At 33.5% G+C, this 21,794-nt stretch overlaps 1 protein-coding gene across 5 annotated transcripts in view; it reads left to right on the plus strand.

Moving 5' to 3' along the window:
• scalloped (TEA domain transcription factor 1 homolog scalloped) overlaps positions 1-10,192 on the plus strand; it is a 253,550-nt gene extending 243,358 nt beyond the window's left edge. For all 5 annotated transcript variants that reach the window (XM_011501484.1, XM_011501482.1, XM_011501483.1 and 2 more), the window contains 4 exons: positions 6,477-6,692; positions 8,834-9,063; positions 9,264-9,498; positions 9,958-10,192. In XM_011501484.1, the coding sequence (XP_011499786.1) occupies positions 6,477-6,692; positions 8,834-9,063; positions 9,264-9,498; positions 9,958-10,071 (795 nt within the window). In that variant the 3' untranslated portion in view covers positions 10,072-10,192. The remainder of the gene's footprint in view (positions 1-6,476; positions 6,693-8,833; positions 9,064-9,263; positions 9,499-9,957) is intronic.
• The last annotated feature ends 11,602 nt before the right edge of the window (positions 10,193-21,794 follow it).

Below are 21,794 nucleotides of genomic sequence, written 5' to 3' on the forward strand. Positions count from 1 at the left end.
CCTCCTCCTCCTTCTCCTCCTCCTCCTCCTACTCCTCTCCCTCATCCACCCCATCCCCCATCACACTATTTCAATCGTACACTAGACTTAGCGACGCACCACATTCAATGCACTTTGTATTTCGCGCTGAAAATTTGAGAGCGAATGAATTTACAAGAGGAAGTAAATTGAGACTGAAAAGTCTAATCCGCGCTGTGTAAAATCCAGTCGATGAGTGTAATTAACGTTTTATCGTGCGTTAAATAATGAAATTGGATTATCTCTATATCCAACTACGTATGCATTTAGTTCATTAGGATTTCTTTTGACATTTTTCTCTTTATTATTCTGCAAATACTATTATATTGGGTAGTTCGAATTGTGTCAAAACAAAGTAATAAGGTGAATGAAAAAAGAAAAAAAAAAGATTATGTTATCAAATTGATAAATACACTGTTGCTTAAATTCTCCTCTCTACTATCTTCAACATATTGTAATAATAATAATAATAATTATTATTTATTATTTATTATTTATTATTTATTATTTATTATTTATTATTTATATTCCATGCACTATTTAAATTAATATTTAAATAATAACATTGTTACAAATTATTTTTTAAAGGAGAATTTATCATGATACTTTTATCTGTAATTATATTTTATTTGTGTCATATTGATAATTATTTATTATGCTCGCCGATTAATAATATCTTTTGAATATTTAATTGTTGAAAATATCTTCATTATCTATCGTTAGAGCAAACATTTCCATTTGATTTTTAAGGAATTACAAGGAACTTAAAATTTAATGAAAAATAAAAATAAAACAATATTGTACAAAACAACAAATTTTATAAAAATTACTTATTTGATTAAAGTAAATTTTATTGAAAATTCCCTCTTAACTTAACCAATGTGTAAATATAAAAATACAATTTCTAATATTGTAATCGTGTCGTTTTTAAGATGAAGCCAACTAATGTCGCCTTTATAATTATCGTCACTTTAAATCCTTTAGGTGAAAAAGCTTTTGAAAATTGAAAATCTCCGGTGATTTGAAAGACATCGAGCTCGACTTCTCTTTCAATTATTGAAACGTAGCGCTGCGATACAGTAATTGCAGCCTAGAAATCGGATTATTCGCAGTTAGAACTCTTTACACTTCTCTTCACCGTCATGAATCGCTTCAAGGACACGTCTATTCGTCGTCGTCGTATGCTTTTATCGAATGCTCGATTCGTCGGATCATTATTCAACGAAATAAGCGAGGCACGACGTTCGCCCATCATCTTTATCATTGACTTCGGCTTCATTTCGAGCAATAACTCCGCAATGACGCACTACTGGCACCGATGCCAAACAAAAGTCTAGAAGAAGTAATACGGTAATAGTGTAAGAGGGCGTGGCATTGCCGTAGCTGTCAAATATAGGAATAATGACGTTAGCAATGTTGTTTGAAATTTGCGAATGAGAACAAATGGGGGCGAGACGACTTAGGCTACGACCTCGTTCGTGCGAATTAAAGGGGACGAATCGATCGGCATTCGCTCGCACTCCGCACAATAACCACTACCGATCGGGAACAATGACAGAGCCATTGTAAAAAGTAGCGTCCAATTAATAAATCAAGCGTCTCTATCCTTATAAATCTCATTGTTCGATAAGCCGATATTAATGAAGCGTCAGGATGCCGTGAGCGCAGGCGGATTAACATTTTGGGGAGGGGGGGGGGATGAAGGAGCGGTGGTGTACGGAAGGTGAGGAGAAGAGCCGAATGAAAAGGATCGCGGTAAGGGCTTGAGAGAAATGAGCAATATGTGTGTCTGAATGTCGCCAGGACCACGCGACGAAGGAGAAGGCGCTCCGGACAATGTCGAGCATGTCGAGCGCCCAGATCGTGTCGGCCGGCAGCGCGATACACAACAAGATGCCCCCCGCCCTGGTCGGGCCTTTAACCGTTCACGCGTCCACCCCCGTCTCTTATCCCGGAGCGGTAAGTCCGCAGTTCATTGTGTCGAAAGCCGAAGGAGCGCGTGTTACGGCCACTACAATCAAAATCCTCTTCGCAATCAAGTGCTTGTGGCCCTTTTCACTCTCTCTCTATCTCTCTCTCTCTCTCTCTCTCTCTCTCTCTCTCTCTCTCTCTCTGTCTGTCTGTTTGTCTGTCTGTCTTTATATTTAATGCTGCATCCGCCTCTATTACCATCATTCTTCGCTAAACGCTCAACAACATTAATTCTATTCCATTGTAGTATTTAGAATATTGTAGATCAATTTGTGAATTGAAAGTAAAAGTACAAGTATAAAAAGAACATTATCAAGTAATTAAATTAAGATTATATTTAAGGCTCTTATGACTAATAATTCCTCTAACATTAAAAGGAATTTTAGCTTTAAAAACCACAACAACAGTGATTGAAAGATATAAAATTTAATCAATTTATTAATTCTTTTATTATATATTTTTTTTTAATTATTGTAATTAAATCACTATAAAATACATTTTTCATATAATTAAAATAATCTTAAATAGAAATAATGGATTCTCTCGTTTTAATGTCTTTTAATTTTCTAATTAATATTCCCGATTATTAAAATCATAGTTAAAGATAATTTATATGGACGATTCTTACTAGTTCACAAATTTCATTATTACTACCCACAATTGCAAAGCAAAAAAGATTAAGAATTTATTATATTTTTTTAGTCTATATGTATATATATATGTACATATATAGAAAAATATATAGTAAATAGTATATAGTAGAATAGATATAATAGAAAAGAATAAATAAAATAGATATAATAGAATAGATATAATAGAAAAATATATAGTAAATACATATATAGTAAAAGTAGTCGTCGTAGTATCTTATGGAATAATAAAAACGAGATACTTACAAAGTGCAAAGATTGTTGATGCTGAACCGAACAAAAAAATTGCTTTTTAAACTTAATCGCTATTCTACTTATTATGCCAATTAAGCTAATAATTGCTTTTATAAATGTTTTGTTTGTTTTTTTCTTCATTTTTTACAATCCAAAACGTGAAAGAGAAAATTCATTAATGTTTTCTTGTGTTGAATGTCAGGCGTATAAAGGTTGGACCTAATTGTCTCTCGTTGACAATCATCCGACTAGTTTGGCTTCGTTATTATTTACTATTTTTGTTTTTATTTACTTTTTTATTTTATTTATTTTTTTTTTTGCATGCTTACAATTAATAAAAATGACTACAGGGCATATTTGTTCGCTTTGCTTTGCATTAATAACCAGCCTTATATGAAAAATAGCGAAACCCCATGTAAGATTCATTGGCATCTTAAAGAAGTACAATACTTGGCAGAGATCGGAAGTCCACGTGTTTTTATAACGAAGACCGAGGAAGGGCATAATTAGGTAAATAATGAGTAAGAGCAACAAAAGTACGGGCAAAGTAAAAGATGGATAATGTACATACGAGTGTCGATTTTTTTAATAACGCAGTCTCGTCCTACTTAGTCGTGCACGGGCCGCGTACACTTAAATTCAATTAGCATACAATAGTTTCTCATTGAGTGGAAATGCGACTTTCGTCGATACTCTTCGAGCTCCCTGCCCTTTCTCGTTTACACTCTTTTCACTCTTTTGAACTCGGAACGCAAGTGCGAGCTGCGCCGCTTTGTCTTCCTTACTTCTTTTCCCTCTTCCGCGTCCTTTTACTATTATCTTTTTGATTTTTCGTTTTGTTTTGTTTTTTTTTTTTTTTTTTTGTTTGTTTTTGTTGCGCCGTAATCCTTCTCGCAAACTTGTTTTGCTTCCTTTTCTCTCCCTCTGTCTATCCCCCCCCCTCTCTCTCTCTCTCTCTCTCTCTCTCTCTCTCTCATCTCTCTGCTCCTTTGAATATCCATAAAAGGAAGCACGGCGAGATAAAAGAGAAGTGAGGCGCAACGGAGACTAAGACGTCGAAGCATGACGAGGTTATGTTGTTTATTATTTCTTTTTATTTCTTCTTCTTCTTCTTTTCCCTTTCGTATACGAAGAAGAAAAAGTGATGCCGATTGGTAATTAGTAGGAAAAGGCTGTACGCTAGATCGCTTGAGTAATTTTAAAAAGAGTGACGATAGATTCGTAAGGATTTTTTATCATAATTAATTTAATGATTTCATGGATCATAGGCTCATCCACAAGCGCCACAGTCGGCTATAATAAAGTAACGAAGCTTTCGATTAATTATTTCAATAATGGCAATTTGTTGTAAAATCATCGCTTGGAGTTACGGAAAGTCTGCAGCAGTCGATCAAAAATTATTTGCCTTTCGAACGTAACGAATAAATAATCACTCGTTTGTAATCATAAATTTAAAACTTTTTTTTTTATTTTCGTCGCCCCGAGCCTGCATTATGCGTACATTATTTTTCATTCGTAATATATAATTTTACATCCACATCCGGTTCCGCATACTTTCCTAATTTATTCTTCATATTGTCTCGCAGGACCTTTAGCCGTCGAGCTATAAATCTTATAATAATACTATCTTATAATAGTGCTGCTTATACTTTACGTAATGAGATGCTAGCGATCAACAATTAAATATTTTCCACACTTTGGTACTTTTGTTACAACTGTCGTGCGTGTTGCTGAGATCCAGAGATATTTTCAACAAAAATATAAAAACGTCAGTTCTTAATTCGTAACGTGTAATAATCATTGGTATTGGTACTTTATGTAAGTCTCCAAAGGACTTGTCGAATAGTAAAAATTTGATAAACCCTTTTCTATTTTAATGACTTTAGATTAAGTTACAAAAAAAAAAAAAAAAGAAATACGACAAAGACGAAATGCAATCGTACTATTTAATTTTTCTCTTTGTTTAAAAATCATTAAATTCTAAACGTCGTTGATTGTTAATGTCACTCATTGTTAATCACACGATAATTATTATATTTTAAATGCATATAATCAAACTCTCTGAAATATTCTTAACATTTATTTATTTATTTATTTATTTGTTTATTTTTGTTGCTATTCTTCGCGTTTGATGCATTTTTGTGAAAAATATTCCTCCGTCGATACAATTGCTCACATTGTTATATGTTTTTTTTTTTTTTAACTTAGTAGATTATTAAGCGAATACTAATAAAACTTTGGTTTTATTTGGCAAATAAATTTTCAAAATTAGACGTAGAAATACACATTAAAATGCTATTAATTCATAATATGAAATATATTATTTTATTTACTTTTCTTCCTTCTATATTATAGTATTTTCCAAAACGTTACATAATTGTTAAAATGATTCTCATAGTATATGGAAATACTATTATTTGATATTATTTATTGTTTATTAAATAATAGTTTGTTTTTCCCCTTAATAACATTCGTTATCAAGCTACTGTACATAAAACTGATAAATATTTCTGAGAAATTTAACGTTGATATTTCGGGAAATTAGGGTGGTGGGCTCAGGTATTATACAGCACGACAAATCTTTAAAGAACTTTTACTAATAAAAAAAAAAAAAAATAAAAAAAAAAAAATAATGTATATAGCATTAAACATGACTGATGCATAATTCCTTTATTTTTGCAATAGATTTTTCGTAAAGTAGATAAATCAGAGTTATCGATCATATTATTTCCAGCACTGGTTGATAGTCAATAGACCCAAGTAGCATGCAAAAACGATGTTTGCAATGTATATGAAAATGTAAATAAATATAGTTTTACTAATGGAATTGGAGTGTGCAAACAACGGTGATTTAAGCACTGCAATTATTTTGCAAAGTGCAAAGAAAACAATCTAAATTCAATAAATTAAAATTAACACCTGCATACCAAGATCTTAATCTTTTAATGGAAATCATTGGTTTTTCAATGTGACACAGTGATGTGAATTAATAGCACCGATGGACGCGAAAAACACTGATTTCCATGTAAAAAAAAAAAAAGAAAGCAAATTTTTCTCTTAGGATGCTAACGCGCGCTTGTGTATTAATGTGCTGAGTATCGATAATAATTGCTAATATCGTTTTTAAACAGCATACGTACATAATAATACAATTGAAAGTTGAAAAATCAATGCGGTTTATAAACTATCTGACACTCCATTATCTCTCTCTCTCTCTCTCTCTCTCTCTCTCTCTCTCTCTTCGTTACCCAATAAGTTTGTCCGGTGCTCTACGGTTCAAGAATTGATAAATCCTTTCCTTACTATATAATCCTCCTACATAATGGACAGAAAGCGACGTGAACGACACGGATTTGATGATCGAAGCAAACGCGAGAATCAATCGAGTACCGCTAAGTCCAGCATTAACGAATAAATATCGCGGCCGCGGCCCCATTCTTTCCAACCAAAGGCCAAAGGCCAAAATAAAGAAGGATAGTAGAGATAATTTGCAAGTTATAGCTAGGATAATTAAAGCTGGGAATTAAGCCTCGTTGCGCTTAGCAACGATACGACGATAATTCGTAACAAATGCTCATATCCGCTTGTCGTTGCATTGCCCAGCAATTCTGGCAGCCGGGCTTGCAGCCGGGCACATCCCAGGATGTCAAGCCCTTCCCCCAGCCGGCGTACACCGGGAAGCCGGCGACGGCCGTGTCCAGCGGAGAGATGGTGCAGACCCAGCCGCCACCACCCTGGGAGGGCCGAGCCATCGCCACGCACAAGCTCAGGCTTGTCGAGTTCTCCGCATTCATGGAACAGCAAAGAGATCAAGATAACGTGAGTCTCCCTTTCTCTTATCAATAGTTTATTTATTCATTTGGCCATGTTGACCAGGCGATTGCTAGATTATCGATCGCTCGTATCAGCTTTAGTTGTAATTTCCGTCGAGAGGCTTTACAGAGCTTTACAGAGCTTTGCAGAAAGACAATTTTCGTTTGCTCATTAGTATTATTTTATCTTTTTTTCTATTTCTTTTGTTTTTTTTTTATCTTTTTTTTTTATTTTTTTTCTTTTTCTTTTTTTATTTTATTTTTTTTTTTCAATACCCCTACGGACTTGATAATAATCGGCTGAGATATCACCCGAGCTTTGAGAAATGAACGTATACTCTATGTCTTTAGCGAAAACTCGGATTATTCTATTTTCGTCGTCGATACCTCCATTACTATGGTCATTAATATTATTACTATTATTATTGTTGTTGTCGTTGTTATCATCATCGTCGTCGTCGTCGTCTTCATCATCATCATCATCATCATCATCATCATCATCATCATCATCATCATCATCATCATCATCATCATCATCATCATCATCATCATCATCATCATCATCATCATCATCATCATCATCATCATCATCATCATCATCATCATCATCATCATCATCATCATCATCATCATCATCATCATCATCATCATCATCATCATCATCATCATCATCATCATCATCATCATCATCATCATCATCATCATCATCATCATCATCATCATCATCATCATCATCATCATCATCATCATCATCATCATCATCATCATCATCATCATCATCATCATCATCATCATCATCATCATCATCATCATCATCATCATCATCATCATCATCATCATCATCATCATCATCATCATCATCATCATCATCATCATCATCATCATCATCATCATCATCATCATCATCATCATCATCATCATCATCATCATCATCATCATCATCATCATCATCATCATCATCATCATCATCATCATCATCATCATCATCATCATCATCATCATCATCATCATCATCATCATCATCATCATCATCATCATCATCATCATCATCATCATCATCATCATCATCATCATCATCATCATCATCATCATCATCATCATCATCATCATCATCATCATCATCATCATCATCATCATCATCATCATCATCATCATCATCATCATCATCATCATCATCATCATCATCATCATCATCATCATCATCATCATCATCATCATCATCATCATCATCATCATCATCATCATCATCATCATCATCATCATCATCATCATCATCATCATCATCATCATCATCATCATCATCATCATCATCATTATTAATTAAAGAAGCATAAACTAATAACAAGCCGAAAATCTAAGCACGCCAGTTTACTCATTAAATTTTTGTTGAAATATAACGAGTTGGTCTGTGCTAATGGAAAATGTGAAATTTCGCATAATTATACAAAGTTGTTTTATTACTTACGTCAGTTACATTATTAAAGTTTTTTCATCGCTGCTTTAACCTCCTGGACTAAAAAGTTGTTTATTTTATTGTTGAGTATTGTCGACGAGTGATATGTTTGTTTTATTAAAAATTTAATAAATAAAGTAATGATAGAGAGACGCAAGGAAGCTGTTTATCGTGTATTGAAAAATTCCAGGCTCATTAATAAATTAATCGCGCAAAGCTAATATCTGGGAGAATTATTCTATTTTTGATATTCTCAATGACGTCCAACGTGAGCAAACGAACGTTCGTCACACGACTTAGGCGATGTTCGCTTTTACCGTACCTACGAAACGAAATATTTCCCCGACAAGCCGAGATTGTTTTTCTTTTCCCTTTAAATTATTTTCACTTTAAATTCGCGCAAACCGCCGTCCAACCTAATCGCGTTACCGCTCCTCCTCCGCTTAACAATAGTCCGCGAATCGCAAAATGCCCGAGCACTTGGCTCACAATATAATTACTGGCATTGGCGCGGCCGTGCGTGCCGGGCTGTACTAGGTCGTAATAAATTTATGTGGCCGTTCGTCTATTAATCGTGCTGAAAATTGCGTGACGCGTGCGCGTGCGCGTTAACTCGCGAATCGAGGATGTCGGGCTCGCCGCGAGTCCAGCCAGCCCCAGGCACTAACGCTTTTGACCACGGCCGATGTTTTCAGTACCACAGGCACCTATTCGTCCACATAGGCGGCTCGGCGACCTACACCGATCCTCTCCTCGAGGCCGTCGACGTCAGGCAGATATACGACAAATTCCCGGAGAAGAAGGGCGGCCTCAAGGAGCTGTACGACAAGGGTCCGCAGGCCGCCTTCTTCCTCGTCAAATTCTGGGCTGATCTCAATACCAACATCCAGGACGAGGCCGGGGCGTTCTACGGCGTTACGAGCCAGTAAGTCTTGCGCTTGGCTAATCTCGCTCCTCCTTGCCACGCTCTCGGCATTATTTTAATTTCCGTTGCGCGCGATCTGCCGTGGGCGGATGTTGCTGAGAGGTTGGGAGACGACGCGAGTCATGGATTGATAGAGCGCGGCACCGAGGCCCGAGAGGCTAACAAGGGCCCAACAGGCTAATCCGTCGTTATTTCCATAGGTACGAGAGCAACGAGAACATGACGATAACGTGTTCGACAAAGGTCTGCTCGTTCGGCAAGCAGGTCGTCGAGAAAGTGGAGACGGAGTACGCAAGGTTCGAGAACGGAAGGTTCGTCTATCGCATAAGCCGTTCGCCCATGTGCGAGTATATGATCAACTTCATTCACAAGCTGAAGCACCTGCCGGAAAAGTACATGATGAACAGCGTCCTCGAAAACTTTACCATCCTGCAGGTGAGTGGAAACGCTCGTTACTCCCGAGCGTTTACGAGAATATTCGCTCGAAGGTGGTTGATCATGAATTACGTTCCCAAAGTTTTTCATAAGGCAAGCGGCTGCCGCGATCCTTTGCACTTTCGTCACATTTACGCAACATTTACGATTTTCAACGCTGACGACTCGTACGTTAGCGAATATTTTAACGCGAAGAAAATCGGTAGAGCGTCGATCGATGTCGATTGATGTCGATTGAATTTGTGAATTTGCCAGTCGGTTAGCTTGCGATAACGAGACGACATTCCACAGCCCTTTGCTGCACCACATTCGCATCATTCGCCCCCGCATTACTATTACTGTATAATTCGAGTGGGAGGATGTAAGCGGCGAGGTTCCTCCCGACGATGATCACCACCTTCCGCTAAGCCATTTGATAACACTGTGTATTGTTTTGTTTTTGCTTTCTGCCTTCGCCAGGTCGTGACTAACCGGGATACTCAAGAAACGTTACTCTGCACAGCGTACGTCTTCGAGGTCTCGACGTCTGGACACGGTGCTCAGCATCACATATACAGACTAGTCAAGGATTAGCCTTGATAATTCTGCTCGCCGTGCAGCCATCCACCCCCATCAGTGCCTATCACAAACACTAATCACGTACACGGGCTCGCCGCGAACGCGCTACTTGGCGTCGCCGTAACGAGCGCGAACGCACACGAGCGCGCGCGCGCACACACACACGTTCACACGTTCACACGCTCACACGCTCACACGCTCACACGCTCACTCGCTCGCTCACGCACTCGCGCACTCGCGCACGCACGCACGCACGCACACGACGCAGGGGAGCGCCTACAGGCAGACAATTTACTGACACGCGCACACGCACACGCACACGCACACGCACACGCACTACCAACCACGCCAACAACACGATGACAACAGGACAACATTATTACACCGGACAGGAGAGTCGACAGGACATGTGTAGCTAGATATATGTAAGAAGATATAGGAATTTTACGTTCGTTTACATAGATTATCATCGAGCGCGTAGAAGCAAAACTTTACAATGTGTGTTTAAAATGAATACGAGTATGCAGACACGAACACAAGTATATATGTACCCGCAAAACTCACGCATACGTGTGCACGCATGCACAAGCGCGTGCCAGCCAATCCGCAGAGATTCGTGTTTCGATCGAGGGTAATCGATAGGGAAGTTCGCGCACAAAGAGCAAAAGTTGGTGTTTCTTGAATATCGTCGTGTATTGCAGCAATTTCGCGGAGTTGATGAAACACGCGCCCTCGCGCATATCTATAATTTACATTCTTTCTTTTTCTTTTTCTTTCCCCCCCCCCTTTTTTTTTTTCTTTCGTTTATATATATATATATCTTATTATTGATCGAGCTTCTTCGTTCGATCAGGGGAGATAAATTGACAATAAAAATAAGTACGTGTGTTTATTTGCTTGCGTATGATGGTTTGTTATCGCGTAGGGGAAATAATTATCGTCATCTCGGAGCGGCTTGGCATGAACATGACTTTAGTATTATAATTTCATTCTTCTCAAATACACGGCAAATAAAAAGCAAACAGAACACAAACACTTGATTATACATATATTACATATAAGAGTATATGTATATGTTAAATATTAACGCAATGATTACGATTCGCATTGTTACGAACGATCGTGTATAAAGCAACATAAGTGATCTTTTAAGTTTATAAACAGACCGAAGGATAACGCTAAAGAGATGCCATTTGCGAATATCTAATAACGAATGAATTTTTAATAATCTCTGTTCTTTCTTACCATTTTAATCAATCAATGTCAGTGCAAAGAAAAGATGAGGAGACATCTATACTTTATACACATTTAACCACATTGTGCGGAGAGATTTAGCAGAGGAAAGCGTGCTCGTGCATTCTTTAATGCATCTCGAATCAAAGAAAAGAGCTTGTCGCGAAGCTACTTTAATCACGTTTTCGATTGTTTTTTTTTTCTTCTTTTTCTCCTTCTCCTTCTCCTTCTTCTTCTTCTTCTTCTTCTTCTTCTTCTATTCTTTAATGACGGATTTACCTATGCTACACTTCCGTGCAATCCCACCCACTTTTTAGGCATCGATGCGTAGTTTTAGGGAGATTTGTTTGTATTTCTTATAATCACCATTGTACTTCTTAAGGCTCCTGTTGTTTTTTTTTTTTTTTTTTTCTATAGTTCTTATACGTCGATGAATTTCTTACTTAGCGTACAGTTTGTTTTTACTTTTTATTACGTTTACAGAGACAATATTAGACCGTACTGCACTTTTTTCTGTATTTTTTTTTTTTTTATTTTTTTTTTTCCCCCGATAGACTACTGACTGTATTTGCGTTCGAGAAATCGTTGCTCAAGATTCGACTTTCGTACTTAAATAAGAGAAAACTCTAAGAAACTTGTCGACACATCTTCTTTGAGTGGCGATTTGGTTTTTCACGTTTGGAAAATCAACACGCTCTTAAACTTTTTTTTTTTTTTATACGATAAATAAAAAAAAAAAAGTAAATTTTTTTCATTCGCGTGTTTCTTTATCTCAAAGTCAGCGTCTTCTTTCGCAACAGAACTTGCCTTCCGAGCATTGAACACTAACATAAACAAGAAGGAAAATACACCTTACTTTAAGATTATGTTAATTTAATTACTGTACTGTTACTTTAATTAACGTTTATGAAACAAGTGGCAATGTATTTTGATCTCTCTCTTTTAGTCAGAAATATGTCTGTATTTTATTTTTTATTTTTTTTTCGTTTTTTTTTTTTATTTTAAAATATTTTTTTTTTTTTTTTTTTTTTTTTTTTTTTTTTTTTTTTTTGAATCAGGGTGAGATATAGATTGTGCTGAGTGATTTAATGATTTTTAATATTGGATATATGCAATCGGGAGTTTTATACGTCCATTAATGTGAAAGGGAATGAATATTAATTGAATCGCTTAGAGAGGAGGAAAGAAAAAATTGGCAGCTTTTCTGTATTTTTAGTTATTGTTTTATTTTTATAGTTTGATTTAATGCGGGGGTGCTGAACAAAATAAATGATTGATCAAATTCGAAAAGCCATAACGACGATCACGAATCCAACAGAGTAACATTTGCACGCTCAAGAGAGATTATCGACAATCGGCCGCTTTATTTGCAATAGCAATTGAAACGGCCACAAGTTTATATACTCTGTGCATGCGCAATGTCCGCGACGCTAATGAATGATCTCTTTTTTTTTTTAAAGTTACTTAAGGTCCGTTAATGCCAAAATCCTAATAGAAATTGTTAGCATCACTTGGCTGAAAGTCAAGTGATGTGAATTTTTCACGACAAGCAAAGAAAAAAGAACGAAAAAAAAAAAATGTAATAATAATAAATAAAACTTCACTTTTTGTAATATGCAATGTCTTATATGAACTTGAAGAGAAATTTTCACTTGTCTTACGTGTGTTTCAGCATGCGAAAGTATAGAAAGAAAAAGACCGACCGAGCATGAATTCGATGAATCAAGCACCGACGCTAATATTATTAATATTAGAGAATAATGATTTTAAAATAAGTGAATTACATTTATAAGGAAAGATTATGAAAATATATATTTATCTATGTCTTCTGTGAAGATAGAAAATAGTACTCTCTCACTTCTATATTGATGATATCAAAAAAAGTAAAAAAAATAATTAAATGAATAAAAAAAAAAAATCCGAATCGAATGAACTGATAAGGACACAAGCATCAGCGGCGTTAATTTAAAATAAAACAAAAGCAAAAGCAAAAGCAAAAGCAAAAGCAAAACAAAACAAAAAAGCAAAAGCAAAAGCAAAAGCAAAAGCAAAAGCAAAAGCAAAAGCAAAAGCAAAAGCAAAAGCAAAAGCAAAAGCAAAAGCAAAAGCAAAAGCAAAAGCAAAAGCAAAAGCAAAAGCAAAAGCAAAAGCAAAAGCAAAAGCAAAAGCAAAAGCAAAAGCAAAAGCAAAAGCAAAAGCAAAAGCAAAAGCAAAAGCAAAAGCAAAAGCAAAAGCAAAAGCAAAAGCAAAAGCAAAAGCAAAAGCAAAAGCAAAAGCAAAAGCAAAAGCAAAAGCAAAAGCAAAAGCAAAAGCAAAAGCAAAAGCAAAAGCAAAAGCAAAAGCAAAAGCAAAAGCAAAAGCAAAAGCAAAAGCAAACAAAACAACAACAACAACAACAACAACAACAACAACAACAACAACAACATCAACAAAAAACAACAAAAAAAATGTAAAAAAAAAAAGGAAAAAAATATAAAAAGCAGCTCGAAACGTGTATAATAAAAAGTTCACCGAACATCCCATATTCAAATTTTGTTGATTAACATTGTATATACTTGCATAAAAATATCTTGAAAGAAATTCTATTGAAAATAATGAATTCCCAGCGGTCATTTTCTGTCGTTTGAATAAATATATATTATAACTTTAACTATTTTTTACTGTGACAATTTAAAAACAAAAAAAAACAAAAAACAAAACAAAAAAAACAAAAAAAAAAGAAGATGAAGATATGTGAGCGATTTTATCTTAACAATAACACTGTTCGTATCGAAGTGATTTTCATAGAAGATGAGCTGACTTTTACGATCCCATACTCGTTTAGCAATGACATTTTGGCTAATCTAAAGTTTTATTGTTTCATAACTGCTTGTCTTGTTCATCCATATACTGGAACTGCCATATCAAAAGAATTGAGCTTGTTCATAAAGACAAAAGGAAATTTTGCGCGAATAAAACATAAAAATTAAATACAAGGTCGACGAAACTTACTTGTATATTATATAATTATCATTAATGAAACGAAACGAGGATCAAAGTAGTTGATTTTAACGAGTAAATGGAATAAAATGAAATGATATATCATTAAATTAGAGGTTTAAAAATATAATAGAACTCAGTATATGTACAGTATTTGAAAAACATGTTTATAATTTGTATGGAAAATAAATAATTGATATAAAATTGTAATGGCTTATTTCTATTCCATTTCATTCCTTCTCCAATACTCTCTTCATTATCAATTAACACGACACTCGTCACTTACTACTATTAATTATTCATATAAACATTTTTTTGAAATTCTACGAGTATCGACAGTACTACTTACATTATACTTTAATATAAATGTTACGTGCATTACTAATATATGCATTATTCACGTACTCTTATAAACTAATTAATCTATATATATTTTCACGTGCTCATCTCGTAATAATACATCACTTTCTCGTTTAATTGCATTGTCCGTCGAAGAATGTATATTACTAATGCATCTAAGTATGCTACCGTTGTTACATTTAATGTTATGCATTTCTGGCAAATCTCATCCTTAGAGGGACGCGACACCTGCTAGTGCAATAATGTATTTTCTTACATAGGATAAAGGACAATGAGCATATTTAAGAAAGACAAATGACTACTGTTTCTTCATTATAATGTAAGAATATGACTCTACATGTATGACGTATGACGTCTTGCTGCAAATTTAGTGGATTTTTGTAATATATCCATTAAAAACTCGATGCTTTTTCAAAATTTTATGTACACTCAAAATCTTCGAAGCGACTACGCTATTTTAACATTACACTAAGTTCCTTAATAATAAAATACTTTCAAATTCAACAAGACTTTATTGTGTTTTTTCTCAATTTTTCTTTACAATATTGTATAACTAATATATATATATATATATATATATATATATATATATATGTTTAGAAGTTAAAACTTAAGTAGGAAAAAATTTTCAGTACCAAAAATCTTGGATATCGTAAAGGAAAATCAGATAATCAATTTATGATAAATATTATTTATAATTCGTGTGTGTGTGTGCGTGTGTGTGGGTGTGCGCGCGCGCGCGCGCGCGCGTGTGTGTGTGATTATTTTCAACAGAATTTTAACAAGGATCCATATTGATATATCATAATGCATTTTTTTAATATTCCTAAAATGAATTCCATTTAATTAATTCTTCCTCTACAGATATACTCCATGAATGCATTTTATTTATTTATTAAGCAAATTATATCATATATAAATACATATATAATTAGGTTCGACTGTATTTATGAATAAATTTTTTTCCAAGACGTAATGAATTTTATTTTCGCAATATACGTATATTTATCAATTCACTTATTTTGTCGGCATTGAACTCAGCCAATACCACAACACTGGATAATTGACAATGAAAATATACGAAATGCAGAGTCAGTAGGGGTAAGTGCAGCGATTACGAATAAAAGGAAAATAAGAAAAATGTCACGTTTACGAAATTGAATGCAGGGCCGCCCGCAACTCTCGATACAAGATTACAAATCTTGTCAAAATATAAATTTTGCCACTGCCCGGTTTTGTCAAGGATTTAACTACGGAATTACCATGCCTTAGGTTAACGCGAAAATGCATGGACTTTAAAACCGAGCGATAAAGCCACCGGAAGCTTATACGAAAATACAATAAACGAGACGCTTATAAAATGCCTCTCCCCGGGTTAATAAAAATAAATGATATACAGCTTAACTACAAGCCATAATTCTCGAATTCTTTTTCCTTCTCGGATACTTAATATTTATAATGATTATAATCCTTAAATTCTTAATCCTCGGATATATATGTGTGTGTGTGCGCGCGCGCGCGCGCGCGCGCTTAATTGAAAAAGAGGGAATTATAAGCGAATCCCAAGAAAATTCTTTCCAATATTATTCTTTATTATTTCGTAAATGTTACTTACATTCATCGACAATGCGTAAATAAAGTTTTACGATTGAAAAATTGTAATGTTATAAACAATCGAGTTTTATCATACCTTGTAAAAATTATTCTATCAACGATGTTTGACTTTAATTTTGACCGTGAAAAATGGCAAATTTTCTTTGCATAAGATTGTGAAAAGATAAAAGTATATTATCCGATAATTTCCAAAGAAGCAGGAAATTTTTATTTGCCATCCGAATAATTATTGATAATCAATATTATAAATAATATATTATTTACGTGGGCTTGCACATATGTCCATTTAATTGTAAATTATTCTAACAATATCGTGAGAATAATTTGATTTAATCGACAATTTTATACAAAAGTATTAGGGTACTTATTTTTCTTAAGAATATGCAAACGAGTAAAATATCGAAATAGCTCATAATTATTACCAACGTATCAGCAAAATTAATTTAAAAGTAAATAAAAAATTATAAACGATATATAACACAATGACCTATAAAATGCTAATAAAACAATAACTGCAAACATTATATTCCTCTAACTGTCTTATTTTTTATTTCTTTATTTCTTTATTTCGAAATAATCTATGAATATAATAATCCATTGAATATAAAATTTTTCACTTATTTATTTTAAGATAAGATTTTCAACTTATCAATTATTATATCAACAATAGGTACACGAAATTTTGTATTTTATATAAATTATGTAAAAACAATAAATTCCCTTGCACTTATTAAAAATATATACAGACAAATTCGTTTGCGGATAAATAAAAAATTATAAAGATTGTATCTTCGTTTTATTTAAATTGAGATAAATAATTGATAATACAGATAGAAAAATTTATTCGTATAATTTAAAAGACGATGCTCTATTAATATCTTATTCCTTTTATTAAATAATTCATAATTAAGTTAATAAATAATCGTGAACAAATTTTTTTAATTAAAAATTAATTCTTTATGTTTTACCATCAAATGTAAATAAACGTAAGAATAATGCCGCATACGTTGTTGAGCAAATTGCGTTTTACAAATACATACGATGAAAGTGTCATCGTACTTATTATCGTAAAATCGTACATTAATAAATTACATATCATTTTTATGCCACGAGATATCTTATTTAGAAAATTCTTTCTTAAATTAAGAAATTTCGTCATATTCGATTTTTCAATATTAGATAAATCATGATCGAGCCTAATAAAAAATGTGTTTGTACTTGGCTAGGAGGTCATGATTCTTGATACCTACCTCCCAAATGGGGGGGGGGGGATCGATTCATCGATGCCTGGTTGTCGTTGTGATGGTTAGGAGGCATGCTAATTCCACCACAGTTACCTCCTGCATTGTTTCTCCGATTGTTATGATTTGCCCTAGCCGGTTTATATGTCATGTCTGTCCATGTTGCGCGGGAGTACGGATTTGAGACAATCGCAGGAACATAAGCCATAGTCCAATTGTCGTCATGTATTGTTGCTCCGATTATTGATTTTAGGGGACATACTTGACATTGCAAGATCGTGCATGTTGATGATAGCGTCTCTACTGTTAGGAAAAATTTTTGTTAAATAGGCGCTATATCAATAAGGCAAGTTTATGAGACTTTCCCTTACAACCGGATTGAGAGAAAACCTCGATTAATGGGGCAGTCGTGTGGCTATATATCTTAAATGGAAATAGGTACACCGTTTTCTATTATTACGTATCTCCTTTTTATGTTCGCTTAAAGAGTCGTTACTGTGAGTTTGTTGAATTGGTCGCACATCCATAACTTGTGATTTTCATTGGAGTAGACACATGGAAGGTGAAATTGATTGAATTCCCAATGCTTTCTTCCCTTCTTATTCGCCGTTGATGGCTGACATATTCTTACGAATTTCTTATTCGAAGTGTTGAATTGGGAGGAAGTTTCACGCTCTCTCATCTCTGTAACGTTTTCTCGTGCCGCTGCTTGAGTCAATGTGAATGATTTTAGTTGCGCGAGCCTTGAGTATGTAATGCTGTTCGCCAGTGATCGTTCACACGACGTTCTTCTTTCGTCTCGACCATCAAGGCGTCCCATGAGTTTGGTATATCATATTGTTTTATTTCTTCTAATAAATTAGTCAATCTGCTCATTAATTTTCCTGTAGCTCTGTAGCCGACCTCATGTTTCTTGATGAGATTGTAATGGTTTGTCTTATGCGTGATTTTAATGCTAATCCAGTTTATTCCAGGCTGATATGCTGATATTAATGAAATGTTTTGCAGATTGATATGCCTGATATCAATCTAGCTGCTGACCCTTCTAGGCAGTTACGCAGATAATGTAATTTTTGCGCATCAATTAATTTTTTACTTTTGAAAACTAATGATTGAAATGTATCGCTAAACGTGGCCCATTCCAAATCCATAATCTCCGGTAAATTTTGAAATAGGAATGTCGGGAAGGCACGTGACTGGTTGCGAGTCTTCTTCAACTGTCATTTCTTCTTCAAATCTTTATTGATAGTTTAACCCTTGTTGTGTCGATTCGTCCAATTGTTGGCAATAAATTCATGATTACTGCTGTTGCTTTTGCATAACAAATTGCTTCTTTTAATAATGCATTTTCTGTAAAACATTCATGAGTGATATATCTGATTGCGGCCAGGTAGTTTCTATTTAGTCATGTTCTATCATAAATTTGTTGCTCATCAGATCATCAATGGTATTTTTTTATTTCTCTTACTGTACACGGTTTGATGTCTGTGTACTCTTCGTTAAGATTATAAATTAATGTATTAATAGTGGTAATTCGTGTCCACTGTGATTTGGCCTTTAATAATTGCTCGTTTGTTAATTTATCCTTAGTTGAATTACGTGTAGCGCGTTCGTGACCGATGGAAGTATTTGTCACTCACCGATTCTTTTATTTCTTTTTTGCCTTGAGTTGACATTTTGTTATAAATGAGTATGCGAACTGCAATTGTTCATCTTATTCTAAATTCCTTTAGAGTTGTTTTATATCAATATGCCTCAAATTTTACCCGTTACTTGCTTAAATCAACGGTTCATTGATTTTATACTCTAAGTACCCCGTAATCAGTCATAGTTGAAGGTGTGATCCCGCGTCTGACTTATGGACCGAAATTATTGACTCGAACAGCAAAGCCTATCTACTCGTAACTTTCATTGCTACTGTGGTCATTGCCTCCGCTATCTACAGTATAATGAATGTTTCCAATGATACCGAATTATAAGAATAAACGAGGAGAAGTTTCGACGTACTTAGCAAAACAAATACAAAAGAAATGCTCGAGCTTGCACAGTACACAGAAGAGGAAGCCAGAGAAGGAGACGATGAAATTAGGTATTAGTGTGTCAGCAGTAGACATCACACGGGGCCTCAAATCATCTGGATCCCAGGCGAGGATACCGAGGACAGAGACCGTACCGTTAGATGTCATTTCAACAGGGCATAGCCTGGAACGTTCGTCGCTAGTATTTTCTTTAAATAACCGAATTCCGCATTCATATCTCTCCCACTTTCCATTATCAAGTTTTTAATCCGTAACAAAATGATATACATATATAAAATCTAATCAATTAAATCGAAATTAAATCTCATCTCGATTACATTCGTAGCGATTAAAAGGTTATTTATAATATCTTTTTGGCGGTTAATAAGACCTTAATCGCTAAATCAATGGATTTAGCACACAAATGCTTTTACGTTTAATCTGTGTTATTACCTCCTTTGTTAGTTTTGAAATAATTTTTTTTATTAACAACCTAAAGTATTTGATAATGATATTGTTAAAGGAGAAAATTAATTAATGAGTTTCTATTATTTTTAATTTTAATATAGTAATTTAGACAAATAATAATGTCACGTCTCCAAGTGCAAGTATATCTTACTAGTTCTAAAGATTATAAATATCGAATTGCGAATGAAATGTCTTAAATTATCAAGATTCTAAAGTTATACAGAAATAAGAGCCATTTTTCATAATGAAAACTTTATCAATTAAACTACTTATTATGCTGCAATCGAAACTTTAGAAATCTTATTAAGTTTCTAATGCGTTTTAATGGTACAGTTGTATAGTTGCATAATTCCTTCATTAGATTAAAACAGAAATAATTTATTTTGAATTAATATTAAACGATGAAAGATATAATATATATATATATATATATATATATATATATATATATATATATATATATATATTTTATTTATTTTTTTTTTCTGATAATCTGCGTAATTTATAAGTGATTTGAAGTTACGGGTGCTGTATTAATCAAAATTTTGATAAATTCTGCAGAAATTCAGAAATTATTTAATAATGCTATTTTAATTTTATTTTAAACTTAAAGTTTTGACGACGATAAATATAATTAATTACACGATTCTTAAATTGAATGGTTTAATTAAAATCGACGATCATCTATTTTTATTCGAAACACAAAATAATAAATAATTATTTACATAGATATATATATATATATATATATATATATTATTTTTTTTGTGTATGTGCAGAAATTAACAAAACGTTTTTATATAAATAAGAATTTTTAAATCGAAAGCAAACGAATTCAATAAAAGTCATAATGAATGGTGGTGGATTCATGTTATTGTAATAATGTTATACTGATAAAAAATTATAAATTTTCTTCAGAAATAATTTATCGTTCACGCCGTTTAAATAATGACCTTATTCGATTCTAATAAGCTTGAATGATTTAATGAAGTTTTATAATATATTTAATACTATATACTATAAACAATTACTAGAATTGGTAAAAACGTTACATTAACTTAGTATTGTCTATAATAAATAAATAACATTAATAAATTTTCTTCAATATTTGTACATAATTTGCATAATTTTCATAAAACATTAATTTGATTGGTAATGAAGTAATTTATAAAATTAATAATGTATACCATACAATATCTAATAAATATCTACGCATAATACACACATACACCTTAATGATGGGAAGAACAAACACATACACACGCGCGCGCGCGCGCGCACACACACACAAACACACACACACAAACAAACAATTATAATTTTATTCGTGTACTATGTTCGAAAAAGAAAAGAAAAATCTTTAATGACATTGATACTTCAGTTATTAAAATCATGTGGTATAGAAAATTATTTTGAGATCTTGTTATGTTCGTAAATTGATGATATATTTTGTTAGAAATATTGTACAATTGCATATAAAATTTACCATTGCATATATGAGGCTAAAACGTAAAATTCAATTCATTTATTCTACTTAGATATGATAACGGATGATCATAGATATGGAATTAGGATTTAGATATATCATGATTTATGGTCTCATTGTTAAAAACATTAAATTTTTGTATCACAGTTATGTTATTCGGTGAGTTTAAATTAAATTTTCTCTAAATTAATGAAAACAATAAATTATCAAGTTGGCAGAATACTCGGCGATTAAAAAAAAAAATTTTTTTTTGTTTTTATATAAACATTGGAAGAGGAAGTACATAAATCAAGTGAATGTAAAAATAGAAAATCTTGAAGAATTTTGAAATTTTATAAA

The sequence above is a fragment of the Ceratosolen solmsi genome, unplaced genomic scaffold, assembly GCF_000503995.2.
Source record: "Ceratosolen solmsi marchali unplaced genomic scaffold, CerSol_1.0 scaffold28, whole genome shotgun sequence".
NCBI classification, from domain to species: domain Eukaryota; kingdom Metazoa; phylum Arthropoda; class Insecta; order Hymenoptera; family Agaonidae; genus Ceratosolen; species Ceratosolen solmsi.